The sequence below is a fragment of the Meles meles genome, chromosome 4 (genome assembly GCF_922984935.1).
Source record: "Meles meles chromosome 4, mMelMel3.1 paternal haplotype, whole genome shotgun sequence".
Classification (NCBI taxonomy): Eukaryota; Metazoa; Chordata; class Mammalia; order Carnivora; family Mustelidae; genus Meles; species Meles meles.
Genome location: NC_060069.1, coordinates 142012242 through 142027809, shown reverse-complemented (window position 1 = coordinate 142027809; position 15568 = coordinate 142012242). Strand labels below are relative to the sequence as shown.

The 15568-nt window shown below is 34.1% G+C and overlaps 1 protein-coding gene across 2 annotated transcripts in view; it reads right to left on the bottom strand.

The window, feature by feature from the left end:
- Positions 1–15568, bottom strand: part of NCAM2 (neural cell adhesion molecule 2) — a 532557-nt gene that overhangs the window by 63185 nt on the left and 453804 nt on the right. For both annotated transcript variants that reach the window (XM_046003053.1, XM_046003054.1), the window contains exon 13: positions 3496–3615. In XM_046003053.1, the coding sequence (XP_045859009.1) occupies positions 3496–3615 (120 nt within the window). The remainder of the gene's footprint in view (positions 1–3495; positions 3616–15568) is intronic.

Sequence of the window (15568 nt, the reverse complement as noted above, 5' to 3'; positions counted from 1 at the left end):
TAGTTAAAAAAAATGATGTGATCCTGAATTTACCATTTTTCCATCTGCCTTTTGTTGTGATAAAACCACTGATCCCTTCTCCCCATCTAAGAAACAGCAATATTCATAAATCTACATAAATATTGAAGTGTCATGACAAAACTGTGACACCTGAGAACCAAAATATCATTTATACTGGTGTGCAAATGTTCTGAGAATAGCATTGCATTATACAAGTGAAACATTTATTTCTTGGGTTATTAATAGTGTGCAATCCTATTTATTAATGTTAATTTCTGTAAACATTTGGTACATATGTTTTAATATAAAGATTGTTATCAAACTACGTGGAATATATACTTACCAGGAAAGGTAATAAGATAACGGTTTAGCGATTACATATCAGCTCTATTGGGTGTTTTTTCAAAAGATTTGTTTCTTTATTTTGAGAGAGGGAGAGAGAGTTGGGGGGAGGCGACAAGGGAGATGGAAAGACACAATCTTAGCAGACTCCATGCTGAGCACAGAGCCTGATGTGGACACAATCTCAGGATCCTGAGATTATGACCTGAGCCAAAATCAAGAGTTGGATGCTTAACTGACTGAGCCATCCAGGCGCCCCACAGTGAGTATTTTTAAAGTAGATGAAGATTTGAATGCATAAATTTTGTGATATCTAATCAATAGACATGTGTTCCAATATGTAATTTTTTCCTCTAACATCATGGACATATTTGCCTTTGATGTGATTCATCCTATGGAGGTGGTTTTATAACAAAGATGCTTACATGTTTAATATGAACAGGGATCTAGTGAAAGGTAGTTTTCTATGTGAAGGGTGCCATCACTGCTTGACAACATGGAATGGGAACTTCTTGCTCTGTGTCACTTATATGATGTCTTTCAGCACGCACTGGCATCCTCCACACTTTTTTCCTTCAATTCCCTATAGATAGGAATATAGTAATACTAAGGAACTTTCAGGAGACATGCTTTAGTTCGCAAGGTTCCAGAAACTTGTAGTATGTATGGGTCTCCTCAGAAGAATGTCAAGACAAGCTAAGCAGAATAGAGTGAAGAGGATTTTATGACTCCAAACTTGGAGAATCTGTGTTGTTGTTTTTCTTTCCTCAGCATGTTATCTTTTTTAATATGGTGTTTATAGCCATATGAAGTATTTGGAAAAGGCATATAGTTAAAGAAATATGCCAATGGGCGATGGTGACATGTAAGTATATAATAAAATGGCCTTGTATATTACGGCCATACAGAAACAAATTAAATAGAGGTATTCTGGAAGGATTCTTCATTAAAATTAATTAAATTAGTGTCCAGATATTATGATATGAAATGATCCATATTCAATACAACATATTTTCAATAAACGAATTAAATGTTTATAAAAACCAGTACAATAATTTCTTAAAAAGACTTAACAAGAAAATCTAAATATTATAAAATGGATCTTATACTAAGGTAGTTTAATATCATTTCCAAATTACATTTTAGAATGTTTTATACAGTATGAACTTATTTAGTAATATTCTAATCATATTATTTTGATAATAACATTTTGAGATAATAGTTATACAGCAGGAACTGTATTTTCAGTTTCATGTTTTAACATATACATTTAAAATATTTAGGTCTATATTTAACCTTTACAATATACTAAATTTATGATTCCATTACAATTGCCACTTCCTTCAAAAAGAAAGTTCAGAACAAATGTAAATTTCATCAAAAAGGAATTGATTTAAATAATAGTTTCTAATAGTAGTTAAACAATGGAATGTTTATACCAAAGTAATAATATAAATAATAATCAAAAAGTAATAATGGGTAGCTATGACATATTAAGTACTTTACATATCTCATCTCATCTTGAGAAAGAGCTTCAGGGGCTCCTAGATGGTCCAGTCTGTTAAGCTTCTGACTCCTGGTTTTGGCTCAGGTCATGATCTCAGGGTCATGGGATTAGTCCCACATGGGACTCTGTGCTGAGCACAGAGTCTTCTTCCCCTTTCCCTCTCCTTCTGCCCCTTCCCCCACTCACACACCATTCTTTCTCTTTTTCTCTGTCAAATAAACAAATACATAAATCTTTAAAAAAATTGTGAAGCAGCTAAAATGCATATATCTAATTAAAAGCAAAATAAAACAAAACAAAAACAGAATAAAAAAACTTAGACCTGGCCCTTAAAGTTTCAATGTCTAAGACTGAGGTCTGCAAGTCAATAGCAGTACACTAAGAGATGAGAAGCATTATGATTTAAAAAGAAAAGATAAAAAAAGAAAGAGTGCAAGAGAGGGGTTTTCTGTTTGAAGCACCTAGGATGGTGTTCTACGAACAAAAGAAGGGGACAGTGCCAAATTGAGGAGGAGACAAAGTTGGAGTGGTTAGCCAAGGTCTTACTGGTCTTGTCCTCTTTGGGGGCTGATGTGCAGTGACATGGAGAAAGGAACCAAGACAGAAAAGGGAAAGGAAAACAGTCTGACCAAACTTGACTTCCACCTACTGATGCCGAGAACACTGAGGCCACTGAGGAAGGAGGTATGAGGAGGGCAGGCAGGCAAATGTGTGTGTGAACAAAATGGGTGTGGACAGAAGGTGAAGGCTGGTGTTAAGGATAAGAAGTAGAGAAGGTACAGATCTGCTTAAATTTGTGTAAAGTCATTCTAATCTGAAAGTGTAGCTGTGAGTTAATATGAACCAATAGTCATCCTGGAGAGAAAACAGGGAGGGACTGAAAAAGATATAGGCATCAGAAATGGAGAAAAGGGGACATCTAACAGATTCTGTGAGAACCAGGAGCAGGTCACAAATTAGGGTAAGGTAATTTATTCTCGCCAATTTGCTGTATTAGGTGTACATATCAAGCATGGTGATGCCCAGATTTTATAATAGCACTTGTTGGGTCACAGTCAAATTCCTCACATTGTCAAATAATTTATTCAACATAAAGGAAATGGAAGTCTTTTCAAATTCATCTTCACTTTATGTAATTCAACAGCCTTACAATACCCCCAAAGGAGGACAGTAGCAGGGACAAGGCTACAATAGTTAATCTTCTATAGTCACCGTGAAAATGGATTAATTCAGTGGTGCCTTTTTCTCACACTTCGGGCCTACAGAATTTATGAGATAAAGGCAATAGTCATGTCTCATCAAAAGAATGAAATATTGGGCATGTTACATAGTCACTATTTTTACTTTCCCACAGACTATGGTCTGAGCACTATAATCCAATTAGTCAGACTATTAATAAATAGGATACGATGAGGACAATTTCCTGAGGGCAGTTTTACTGTATTTATTGTGTGTGCACTTTTTTTGCCTCATTCAGAGCAAAGTTATCTTTATAAAACTTAGACGCCACCAGTTTCAGAAACCACTTCAACAAAGATGTAATTCACTTCCCCAAAGTGTTGAAACACATCCCTGAATTTTAAGATGTCTTAAGTTTGCAAGCGAAGAGAATGGCAACAGAGAGCAAAACAGAGATGATTACTTACGGACTGGTAATGTCTGGAAAATTTCTATTTTGCTGTAGTCTCCTTGCCCTTTTCCATTTACTGCTGCAACCCTGATTTCATAAGTTGTATTTGGTTCCAGGTTGCTCAAAACAACCATTGCTAGAAGATGAAAAAAAGCATATTATATATATCTATGGTTAATATATTTTAATAAGTAAATAAACCAACCTATTACAAAGTTGAATGAATAATTTCAATGTAAATCTTTCCAGAAAACACCTGAAAATAGAAAATACATATAAGAAGAGGGTGATTTGTGAACACTGCCCTTCTTCACCTTTATTTTAGCCTGCTGATTCCATGCAGTTATTACCAAAGAAGAAATTTCATAGCTTCTTTCATGATGCATTCACACTATATTCAATAAATAAGAATGATCTAAACAAAACATCTTTATTGTATGCATTCCAAATATTTTATCTACTTTAAATCCACTATCTCTATGGAACTTCATGGAGATATGGAATTAAACATACAGAACTCTGGTCTTAGGTATGTTCCTTAGGTGTTCCACTCATGGTAGAAAAGTGTCATAAAGCTAACTCCACAACCAAAGTAGATAATTTATTTGATAATCTTAAATCAAATTATTTTTAATGCTGGTTTGAATGTTGTCATCTCTATTTTTTCTCTGAATTTCTTTTTAATTCTATACTTCATCAGACCTGGATTCAACAGAGCATCTGAAAAAGTACAGGGATGTGAAGGTGATTAGAAATATCTCCTAGGTCATGGCAACTTCTTCAATTTGCCAAAGAATTTTGGGTATAATGGTAGCTTTAAAATATCATATCTTTACAAATTCCTCTGAGGAAGCCAACAAAATTCCATAGACTCCTCCAACCTAACTGCTTTTGCTAAACAGCGCAAAAATTTACTAGTGGAAGTGGTAAAGCCTTAACAAATAGTCAGAAAGAAATTATGTTTGGCTTATATAATGACTCTAAATAAAATGATCAATTCCTAATACACGATATAATCAGTCATAAAATAAAAGTTTCAATCATAGGTAACCAAGATCGTATTTGCAGAGACATGGTTTTATATGACCCATGACTGACAATGGTATACATTCAATAAAATTATGATTTAGTAACAAATTTCTGAAAACTAATTGCATTATAATATAGATTCTTTAGATAACATTTTTTCATTCCACATTGTATGAATATAGTTAATGAATTTGTTTTGATACTTCCTTTTGTTTCATGCTTTCCCTAATATTCATTATCATGACATCTCTTTTTAGCTTTTTGTTATAATTGTTTAATTTAATTGAATTAATTACTCAGCTACAGGAAAGAAAAAATGAATTCATGATAAAGATATTTTCTTTGTTCAAAATGCAGAATTTAAAATACATAAAAATTATATATATATATTTTATATGTATCTGATATATTTTTTCATATATATCAGATCACTATTAATGGCAAAAAAAGATCCCAGATATCGAACAGACTTTATGTAATACAGTACAGCTGTTCTAAAGCCAGCATAAAGGATATATTTCCAGTTGGCAAAATTGACATCTGTATTTCTCAGTTTCTCTACCTCATAAGAAAACTGACCTTGTTTTTGAGAGTGCATTGTTTTGACAAAGCCTTAGATTATAATACCTGATGTCAAAGTTAAGGGAGGCCATGTGGGAAATTCTGATGGGCAGGGATATCCAACTGATTAGAAGCTACTAGGATAAATGGGAATATGAAGGCTTAATCCAAGTGTTGCTGCCAAGCTAACAACCTGCAAGCTTTTTCAGGAAACCCACATCCAGTTGGTTGGTGACCTGGAATCAATCTATATATGTAATATCAACCCAAGAAAAATAAATAGCTACAATTGAGAGGTCAGTGCATTAGATCATGCAGATTAAGGAGAAGGAGGAGGGAATCAAATGAAACCTTAGAAAGCTAAAATGCTGAGAAGTTGAAATCCTACTGTCCTTGAAAGAAAGTTTTTGTTCAAGGTCAGTATAACAAGGAATTCAAGAGTTTAAAAGTCATCCTATCTTATCAATTTTGCCATAAATAAATAAAACAAATTTAAAGCCAATGTGACTAGGCTTACTGTTCTGCAGAGATTTTTAAAGCTTTATAAAAGTGTGTTTGTTCATCAGGGCTTGTAATAAAAATGCTTAACCCTTTGGACAGTCAATATCATCACGCACCAGTGAATGCTGAATGTGATGTCATGAAGCAGTCCGTGTTTGATTGCCCCTGCCTTTACCCTAATGGAGAATGACTTGATGTAGCATGGGGACATAGTAGACTCATGCAAGTACTAGTCTGACTACAAAAGCTTTGCAAGAAGACACTGTTGTGATGCATGCTTTAAAGTCATGAAGGAAGTCATTTGGGTTCTGAGCCTAATTCCACCACTGAGATCCTACTGTCTCAGGGCTGAGTGAGTCTCCCATCTCATCAACAAAGACACTTTTATTAAGTGTCATCGAAACACAAATAGAAAAATAAACTGAGAGTAGGTATAGATAAAATAATTTGTGCTCAGTAAAATAATCATCACCACACATCACTGATCTATGCAAATGAGGATATTATATGGAGACTGAAGTAATGCAAAATAACGGATAGCCCAAAAGTTGTTCATCTTCGACTCTTTTTAATGGCCAAGTACTCTGTATTTGGATACTTATTTATAAACATCAATATTTGCACAGATACAGGAGAGATTGCTATAGACGACTTTCCTGCTGCAGACAACTTTGCTATGTTCTATGTGCCTCCCCATATTTCTATGACATAACGATGCAACTGCTACCATCATTTTAAGATCATTGATACACTGTAACTCAGCCGTGTAGGTGAGAACTATTGGTAATGTTTCTATTCATTTGTTTGCCTTGATACAACTCAGCAAGAAAATCAGCAGAATTCAAATCACGCAACTTTATTTGTAAATAAAATCAACTGGAAATCAAAAGTGTGGAGATCAGACGGTTTATCTTTTTAGGTTAAAAGTGGATAATAGAGCTAGCAAATTCTCAGAGCATATCGAAAAAGGAAAATGGAGGTTATTAGATTAAATAATTAAAACAACCCCCACCTCCCCCTAGAAAAACCTTCCCCATTTACTTGGATTATCTGAATGTTTCTAGTAAAAGCTTTTCCTGGCTTAAACGGTTGGTCGGCATTCTTCCTCCTCTGTCATTTCACAGGACTTGTGAGGAGTGTTGAGTTGTCTCTCTGTCTCTGCTAGGGAGAAACTCATTTCTTTAATTACATTATAAGTAAATCTGAAAATCACGTTTCTCCAAGTTTCCTCATATTCTTCTGTTCTCCGTATCAAGACTCTCCCCTCTGCTGACTGAGTTTCACAGCGGAGCGTTTGCGGAGGAGAGAGGCAAAGAGGTGAATTACTGGCTGAACTGTTATTACAGCACCGGGCTACAACAGTCAACAGTAACGTGGATGAAGGGGCCTTGTGGAGGGCCTGCAAAATTATAGGGGAGAAGCATGAAAGTAAACCTATTGAAGCAAGTTTTACAAAGTTTATACACAAGAAGAAGTCAGTCTGCTTTTGAGTTCTGACTGTAAGGGTTTTGCTACAATAACCCTTATTATGAGGCTTATTAACATTGTGTGAACATAAAGATTATTGTGTGAAATGGAAAGCACTCCATAAATTGGAACCCATTTAAAGAGAGGGAAAGGAAAAGATTCAGGGGAGGCAAAGCCCGGATCTGTAATTTGACTTGCCTTTCTTAAATGAGAGGATACATACATGAAATCATCCACAATTTCTTGGCATATTACCAAACACAAGGTTTTCGAACACCCAAGGTAGAGCCTGAAAGCAAACTACCACTTGAAATACGAAAGGCTACATACTTCATAATAGTCTCATACCTCAAATTATGAAGTTAGTTAATGGAAGGCTTTCTTTCCCCAAATGTGCACATACAATAGAACAAAAGAATCACAAACTGAGGTGTGGGATCGGTTCTTTCCCTATAATTTGTTAGAAATTCAAACTCAAAAATTAGGTGAAAGTAGATCTAGATTACAAACTACTACAAGTTCTCTAGGGACAAATGGCATAAATTATTTTACAGTTATATTCAGTTAGCATGATTTGGAAATCATAATGCAATTCTTCTGAAAATTATAAACCACCACGAATTTTTCTGTGACATCCAACAGATATAGGTTCTGCAAAGAATCTGGTTCTCTTCATTAATTTAATGTTTCTGCCTGATTTAAATATAATCAAGCTCCATAAACAACTATCTTGTCATCTGGCTATAAATGCAAAAGTATAGCAAATATTGAAATGCATAAAACTAATGACATTGAAACTGGCAAATGAAGGAAAACAGAAACTTTTTTACATTATTTCTGCAAGTATGGAGATGTTATTGCTAGAGAGAAAAATCTGAAGTTTCATTTTCCCTTAAAGAGGGGAATCAGAGTTTATTAAAGGGAGTTAATAAAGTAAGTTTTAGTTCGTTCAGATTATGTATTGTAAATACCATCCCTTTAGCTGTCAAGAGAAGCAGAGGCTACAGAATATTTATGGCCCTTCGAGTAAAATGAATTACATATTTGCAAACTAATTAGGTTGAGCAAAGTTCTAAAGTGAGATTAAATTGAGCCATGCTCTTTTGGCTCTCTTAAACCTTAGGCCTCTCCATGGGGTTTTCTACCCAGTCAGTGTAAGCAGGTAAGGACTCCCGGAGGTAGAAAGGCCACCTGAAAGGCCACTTATTCAGGCTGTCAGGAACCTTGAGACAAGAAATCACAAAGCTTAGCTAGGATGGGACTCATCATTCAAGATTACACTTGCTGTTGATCTCCTCAGATAAATCTGTAAATATAATAAAATCCCCTGAAGGTTCTCACCCAAGATTCAGCTTTTATTCCCTAACAATGAAAATAAGCCAAAAATCCCTTTTATTTCTCTTCTTCTTTTTCTTCCTCCTCCTCCCCCTCCTCCTCCTATTCTTCTTCTTCTACTTCTTCTTCTCCTTCTTCTTCTTCCTCTTCTTCTTCTTTTAAGATTTTATTTATTTGTCAGCGAGAGAGCTCATGCAGGAGCACAAAGAGGGGGAGGAGCAGGGAGAGGAAGAATCAGGTTCCCTGCTGAGCAAGGAGCCCTGGGCAAGAATCATCCCAGGACCTGGGATCACGACCTGAGCTGAAGGCAGATGCTTATCTGACTGAGCCACCTAGGAGTCCTTTCTTCTCCTCCCCCTTCTTCTTTCTTCTCCTCCTCCTTTCTGCCTTCTTCTTCTTTCTTCCTTCTCTTTCTTCCTTCCCTCCTTCCTTCCTTCCTTTCTTCTTCTTCTTCTTCTTGAGAATTAAACTGTCTTCTGAAGGAGTTTGCAACAGGTTTAAATAAAAGTGTATTTTATCCATAGTGTAGAATGTGTTCTAGTACTTTCACTTCAGTTATTCCCCACATACATAGGAACGACTTGAGGGATTATGCCAGTGCAGTGTCTTTAAATTTTAAGAAGTTTATGTAAACAATCACCTCAGTTCAGCCAGATTTTCATTTCCTTTTGAAAAGTAGAATATGCAGTTTTGTACAAATCATATTGTATTTCAAGATTCCATTAGTTGAAAAAGGATATAATCTCATCTTTTCAAGAAGTGACTAACAACTTCTATGAATCATAATATGTAACTTGCACAGATATATATTTTAAGATATACAACACTTATGAATTGATTCTGTGTAATATATAATCTATATTGATATGTGTTGATGAAAAGCAGGAAGAAAAATTAATCAAATAATTATGTGGTTTGTGTGGGGCCTTTACTCAAGAGAGTATGTTGATGGCATATTTTAAGACCACAGCTCATCACTTCTGAAATTCATAATTCTTTCTCTATTGTGCTGCTTTTGTGTTCTTTTTCATCATGAGTATAAACTGCATAAAAATAAACAATTTAACAAGTGAGTTTGAGCTGACATGAGATTTTACACCAGAAGTGCATACTGTCTCTTGAAATCAAATGGCATCCTTTTGAAGTATACTCTAGAGGAAAACCTTGATTTAAAAACAAAACAGTTTCATCAAAGAATTTTTTTCCACAAACAATTCATACTTCTTTCACTTCAAATCTATTTCTTAGCATATAAAATTATTCATCCAAGAAAAGTTCAAATGATATTTGTTTTCAGGATCCACTTAGTACATAAAATATGATAGATCTGTAATTATCAAACATCTCCTTCCATAGTCTAAAACAATAAGTTTTTGTAAAATATGAACTCTCTTGATGATTAAATGTAAACAGAGTATAATTTTTCACTTCTAAATAGACTAATTTCTCAAAATGTCTGTGCTCACAAAACTTTTAATGCTACAAGTTTTTTGTAGCTTTCCATTTTGTTTAGGTTTTTTGGCAGGGGTTGTGAGCTTAAGTTAAGCTTTTATAATTAAATGCGACCACCCCCCACACCGTGCCTATAGAAACTTTAAGCTTTTTATAAACCTTAAATATAACCTCCTAATAACATACATTTTTTTTTTCTGTTACTGATTATGCTCCCTACTTTGGTATTTGGAAGCTTTTATTGTTTTTATCATTTGGAAACTTTTTATTGTAAGAATCAGGTGAGCAGAAAACACACACACACACACACAAACACACACACATGAGAGAGAGAGAGAGAGAGAGAGAGAGAGGAGAGTCTCCATCCCTCACAGAGCCTATACATTTTGAATGCAAAGTAAGAATTCAATAAAGCATTTTTGAATTGATATTTTAAAAAATATGCTAAATAAAACAACACTTTAAAAGAAACTGACCCAAAGTGGACACTGCTAAATCTATAGCTGGTATCCTTTATCAATTTTTGACCTCACTCTTGTATTGCTGAACACTTAAAGCACATTTTTTTTTTCAAGAAAAATTTTTTGCTAGTGGGAAAAAAATCCATAACTCAAATCCCATTTGATGGTATTTCATTTCATACTTAGACTAGTACAGTTTGGTTGCATTCTACATTTCATAAATAAATGGCAGCTTGGAAAGATCAACCAACCACTAAGAAGCAAAGCTTAGATTTAAACAAGATTCTGTCTTAGAGTTAAATCTTTTCATCTTCTCACAGCTGTATCCTGGCCTAGAAAACCAGAGTACAGAAAGGAATTAAAAAAAAAAAAATCCTCATAAACCTAAATGTAGAAAAATGTATTCTTTTCCCAAAGACATTAATTACATATAAAACTAAAAATGATAAGCTAGCAAAAAATGGTAGTACTGTATATGCCTTTTAAGATTTAATTTAAGCTATCAGAGAACACAGTCTTTTAGAATAGTCTACTTATGTGTTTCTGGATTGCCATCAGAAAGCACAGTATAAATACATGCTGATAATCTTCATAAATTCCTAGCACCATAAGATAAATACAACTCTGATTTTTTTCCCTTTAGTTCACAGGAGCATGTTATAATAAAAAGAGAAATGCAATTATGGGAAATTCAGAGCAAAGTCAGCTCAGACTATCTGATCACTGAGTTCTGATTCTGAGCCCTCTCACTGTACAAGAGAGGCATTTCCCAGATGGTTCTGTTTATTGTACTTTTTGGCCGATTTTTTCTGTCTTATTTATTTTTAAAACAAATCAAACAGATTATTTCATATATTCCACCCAAGCCCATATATTCTTAGCCATTTTTCCAAATAATGAGGAGTGAACTGGTTTTGCTCTATTATTTATGTTCTCTATTATCTCAACACACCAAACCATACAGACAGCTTAGAGATTCCCTTAAAATATAAGATTCAGAACCAAGTGCAACTTAGGAAGTTTTTCCCTCTAGTTACTTTTTAAAAGTTTTCTTTCTCTAATTTCAAGGAAGTTATATACTATTTTTTAAACTCATAATGGCACTTAAAATTGCACCTAAAAAAGTATGCCTTTCTGTAGTTAATCCAGATATCTCCACCAGTTCCCATCAGTTGCTTGATATTTTTCAATGAATTTCAGAACACAGAAACATTCTACTTTATCCATATATTTTGGATTATGTATGATCCTTTCTTTATCTTGTTTAATACATACGTATTTCATTTTCCATCAAACTTTCTTCTTTCTTTATCTTGTTTAATACATATGTATTTCATTTTCCATCAAACTTTAAGTGTTTCAGGTAAATTATTGTGAATGCTTGCATTTCATATTTTACAGATACCATATACCAAACAATTTGTGACAAAGAAGTATGTGTAAATATTTTGAGTATTTTATGAAAATATATTTCTAAACAGCTAATTTTAAAGGTATCCAATTATTTGACTTAGAGAATTTTGAAATTTTTTTGGAGAATTTAAATTATGAGGCAGATAAATATATGACTAAATATTCACGTGTGTAATGCACTTATTTACAAACATTTCATATAAACTGAAGGTGTTAATCTGAACAATTCCACTGAACTCCCTCATGAAAGCTTTTAAAAAAGTCATCTGAATCTTGAATTTTAAAGTTGAAAGAATGAATGTTTATAAATTAAAGTGTGAATGAACATGAAGAATTATTAATGGAAAGGGAGGATTCTAGGAAGGAAGTGGAGGAGGAAGCACCAAGAATCTTTTCTCCCCACCTAAACAACAATTGTACTGGCGGAATCTGCCTGCCTGATGTAAATATTCTGGAAACTTAGAGTCTATTAAAGGCTTGCAGCTTCTAGGGGAGGACATGGATGGCAAATTGTGGTAAATTTTGGTCAATTTCAGCTGTTAGCTAGTAGCAGCTTCCCATTCCCACCCCAGCCAAGTAGAAGGCAGATGCACAAACATTCTTGGAGCAGCCTGCACTCAACATGTAGGAATCAGGGGGGTAAAAAAGGACACTCTCCTCCAAATACCAGGGGTCTTGCTCTGATTTTTTTTTTTTAAGATTTTACATATTTATTTGAGAGAGAGAGAGTGAAAGAGAGGGACCATGAAAGGGGAGAGGGTTAGAGGGAGAATCAGATTTTCTGCTAATCAGGGAGCCTGATGCGGGACTAGATTCCAGAACTCCAGGACCATGACCTGAGCTGAAGGCAGTTGCTTAACCAGCTGAGCCACCCAGGCACCCTCTTGCTCTGATTTTGATCACCACTTTTGATTACAGAGATGCAGACAAGAAGGTGGGCAGCCATTTTTTAACACAACTATTAATTAATTATATTTTTAACACAAATATCTCAAGGCATGCAAAGAAACAGGAAATTATGGCCCATTTAAGGAAAAATGTTTTAATCAACAGAAACCTTCCCTGAAAAATATCTCATGGTAGATATTTAGAAAAAAGACTTTTGAAACAACCATCTTAAGATGATCAAAGAACTGAAGGAAGATGTGGACAAAGAAAACAAACAAATAAAACAACAATTAAAAAAAAAAGTATGACCAAAATAAAGAGAAGGAATCTAAAAAGAACCCAAAAAGAAATTATAGAGCTTAAAAGTACAATTAAAATGAAAAATTTATTAGAAGGTTTCACAGGTCAATGAGTGAGCAGAAGAAAGAACCAATGAATCTAAAGATAGGACAATGAAAACTCTTGAATCTAAGAAAGAGAAAGAAAAAAAAAAAAAAACCTGAAGGAAAATGAACAGAGCCTAAAGGACCAGGAGAACATGATTAAGTGAGTCATAATCATACTGTGGGAGTCTCACAAGAAGAGTGTGAGAAAGAAACAGAGAGAATAATTGAAGATATAATGCCTGAAAACTTCAGCCACAAATGTAAACATCCAAGAAGTTCAATGAATTGCACAGTAGCAGATCTCAAAGAGGCCAACACCAAGATACATTATAATCAAATTTTCAAAAGCTGAAGAACAAGAGAGAATCTTGAAAGCAGCAAGAGAGAAGTAACTCATTATATACATGGCATCCTCAATAACATTATTAGCAGGTTTCTCATAAGAAACTATGGAGGCCAAAAGACAGAGGGATGGTTTATGCAAAGTGCTAAATGGGAAAAACTGTGCCATGTTTGACAAAACTGTTTGCCAAAAATGAGAAATAAATTAGACATTCTGGACAAACAAAAAATAAGTACTTTGTTACTCTGCAAGAAAGCTCAAAAGGAGTCTTGCAGTGTAAAATAAAAGGACACTAGACAATGCCTCAGAGTCATATGAAGAAATAGCGATCTCAATAAAGGAAATTGCATGGACAACTACAAAAGCTGGTACTACTGAAACAATGATTTGCAACTGTACTTATGGTTTCCTACATGACTTTAGAGATTACATTTAAAAAAATTCTAAGACTAATATTATTGTAACTTTAGTTTGTAACTCCAAATTTTGTTTTCTACAGAATTTAAGATATTAACACATTTAAAATAATTATTGGTTCATGTTCTTAGGCATGTAATGCATAAAGATGTAATTTTTTGATACCAACAACCAAAAAGGATGAGGATGAAGTCATAAAAGAGCACAGTTTTTGTATATTACTGAAGCTAAGCTAGTATAAATTTAAAGTATTATAACTTTAGGATGTTAAATGAAGTCCCCATGGTAATCAAAAAGAAAATAGCTATAGGATAAACACAAAAATAAATGAGACAGGAATTTAAACATTTCACCACAAAAAAACTGACTAAATACAAAAGAAGACAGCAATGTGGAAAATAAAAGACAAAAATAAATCTGTAAAACATAAAGAAAACAAGTAGCAGAATGACAGAAGTCCTCCCCTTATTGGTAATTACTTTAAATGTAAATGGATTAAGCTCTCCAAACAAAAGACAGAGATTGGCAGAATGACTAGAATCATATTATCCAACTATGTGCTATCTTAGATCCAAAGGCACAAATAGATTGAACGTAAAAGGATGGAAAAAGATTGTCCATGTAAATAGTAACCAGAAGAGACCAAGACTGATTTATACTACTATCAGAGAAAACAGACACTTTAAATAAAAAAGTATTTGAGCAGACAAAATGGAAATTACATTAATAGAAGTTTCAATAGAGGAAGAAGATGTAACAATTATAAACACACACATGTTACTGATAGACCACCAAAATACATATGAAGGAAAAACTGACAGAAATGAACAGAGAAAATAACTCAACAATAATATTTGGAATCTTCAATATTCCACTCACAATAATGAACAGATAAATTAGACAGAAGATAAGAAATAAAAAACAAAACAGAGGACTTAGGTAACAAAATAAACCAACTAAATTTAGAATACTGTCCAAACAATTAGATTATTCTTAACTGCACATAGGATATTTTCCAACATAGACCATATATTAGGCCACAAATTAAATCTCAACAGACTTTAAAATTATATATAAAATAACTTTTCTAACCATAGCAATAGGATGTTAGAAATCATTAATAGTCCCACCTCCCCCCAGCAACCCCCAGTTTGTTTTGTGAGATTAAGAGTCATTTATGGTTTGTCTCCCTCCCAATCCCATCTTGTTTCATTTATTCTTCTCCTATCCCCCTACCCCCCCATGTTGCTTCTCCATGTCCTCATATCAGGGAGATCATATGATAGTTGTCTTTCTCCGATTGACTTATTTCACTAAGCATGATACGCTCTAGATTGGGGAGGGGAGGCGAACCATAAGAGACTATGGACTCTGAAAAACAACCTGAGGGTTTTGAAGGGTCAGGGGTGGGAGGTTGGGGGAACAGGTGGTGGGTAATGGGGAGGGCACGTTTTGCATGGAGCACTGGGTGTTGTGCAAAAAGAATGAATACTGTTACGCTGAAAAAATAAATAAAATGGAAAAAAAAATCATTAATAGAAGGGAAATTTTTAAAAATCACAAAATAATGAAAATTAAACATTGCATACTTAAATAAACCAATGAGTCAGAGAAGAAATCACAAGGGTAGTTAGAAAACACTTAGAGATGAATAAAAATAAAAACATCATGTATGAAAAACTAATGGGCCACAACAAAAGTGGGCCTCAGGAGGAATTCATATCTCTAAATGCTTACATTAAGAAACAAGCAACATCTCAAATCAACACCTTAACTTTACAACTCAAAGAATCAGAAAAAGAGGAAATGACTAAACTCCAAGCCAGCAGAGTTAAG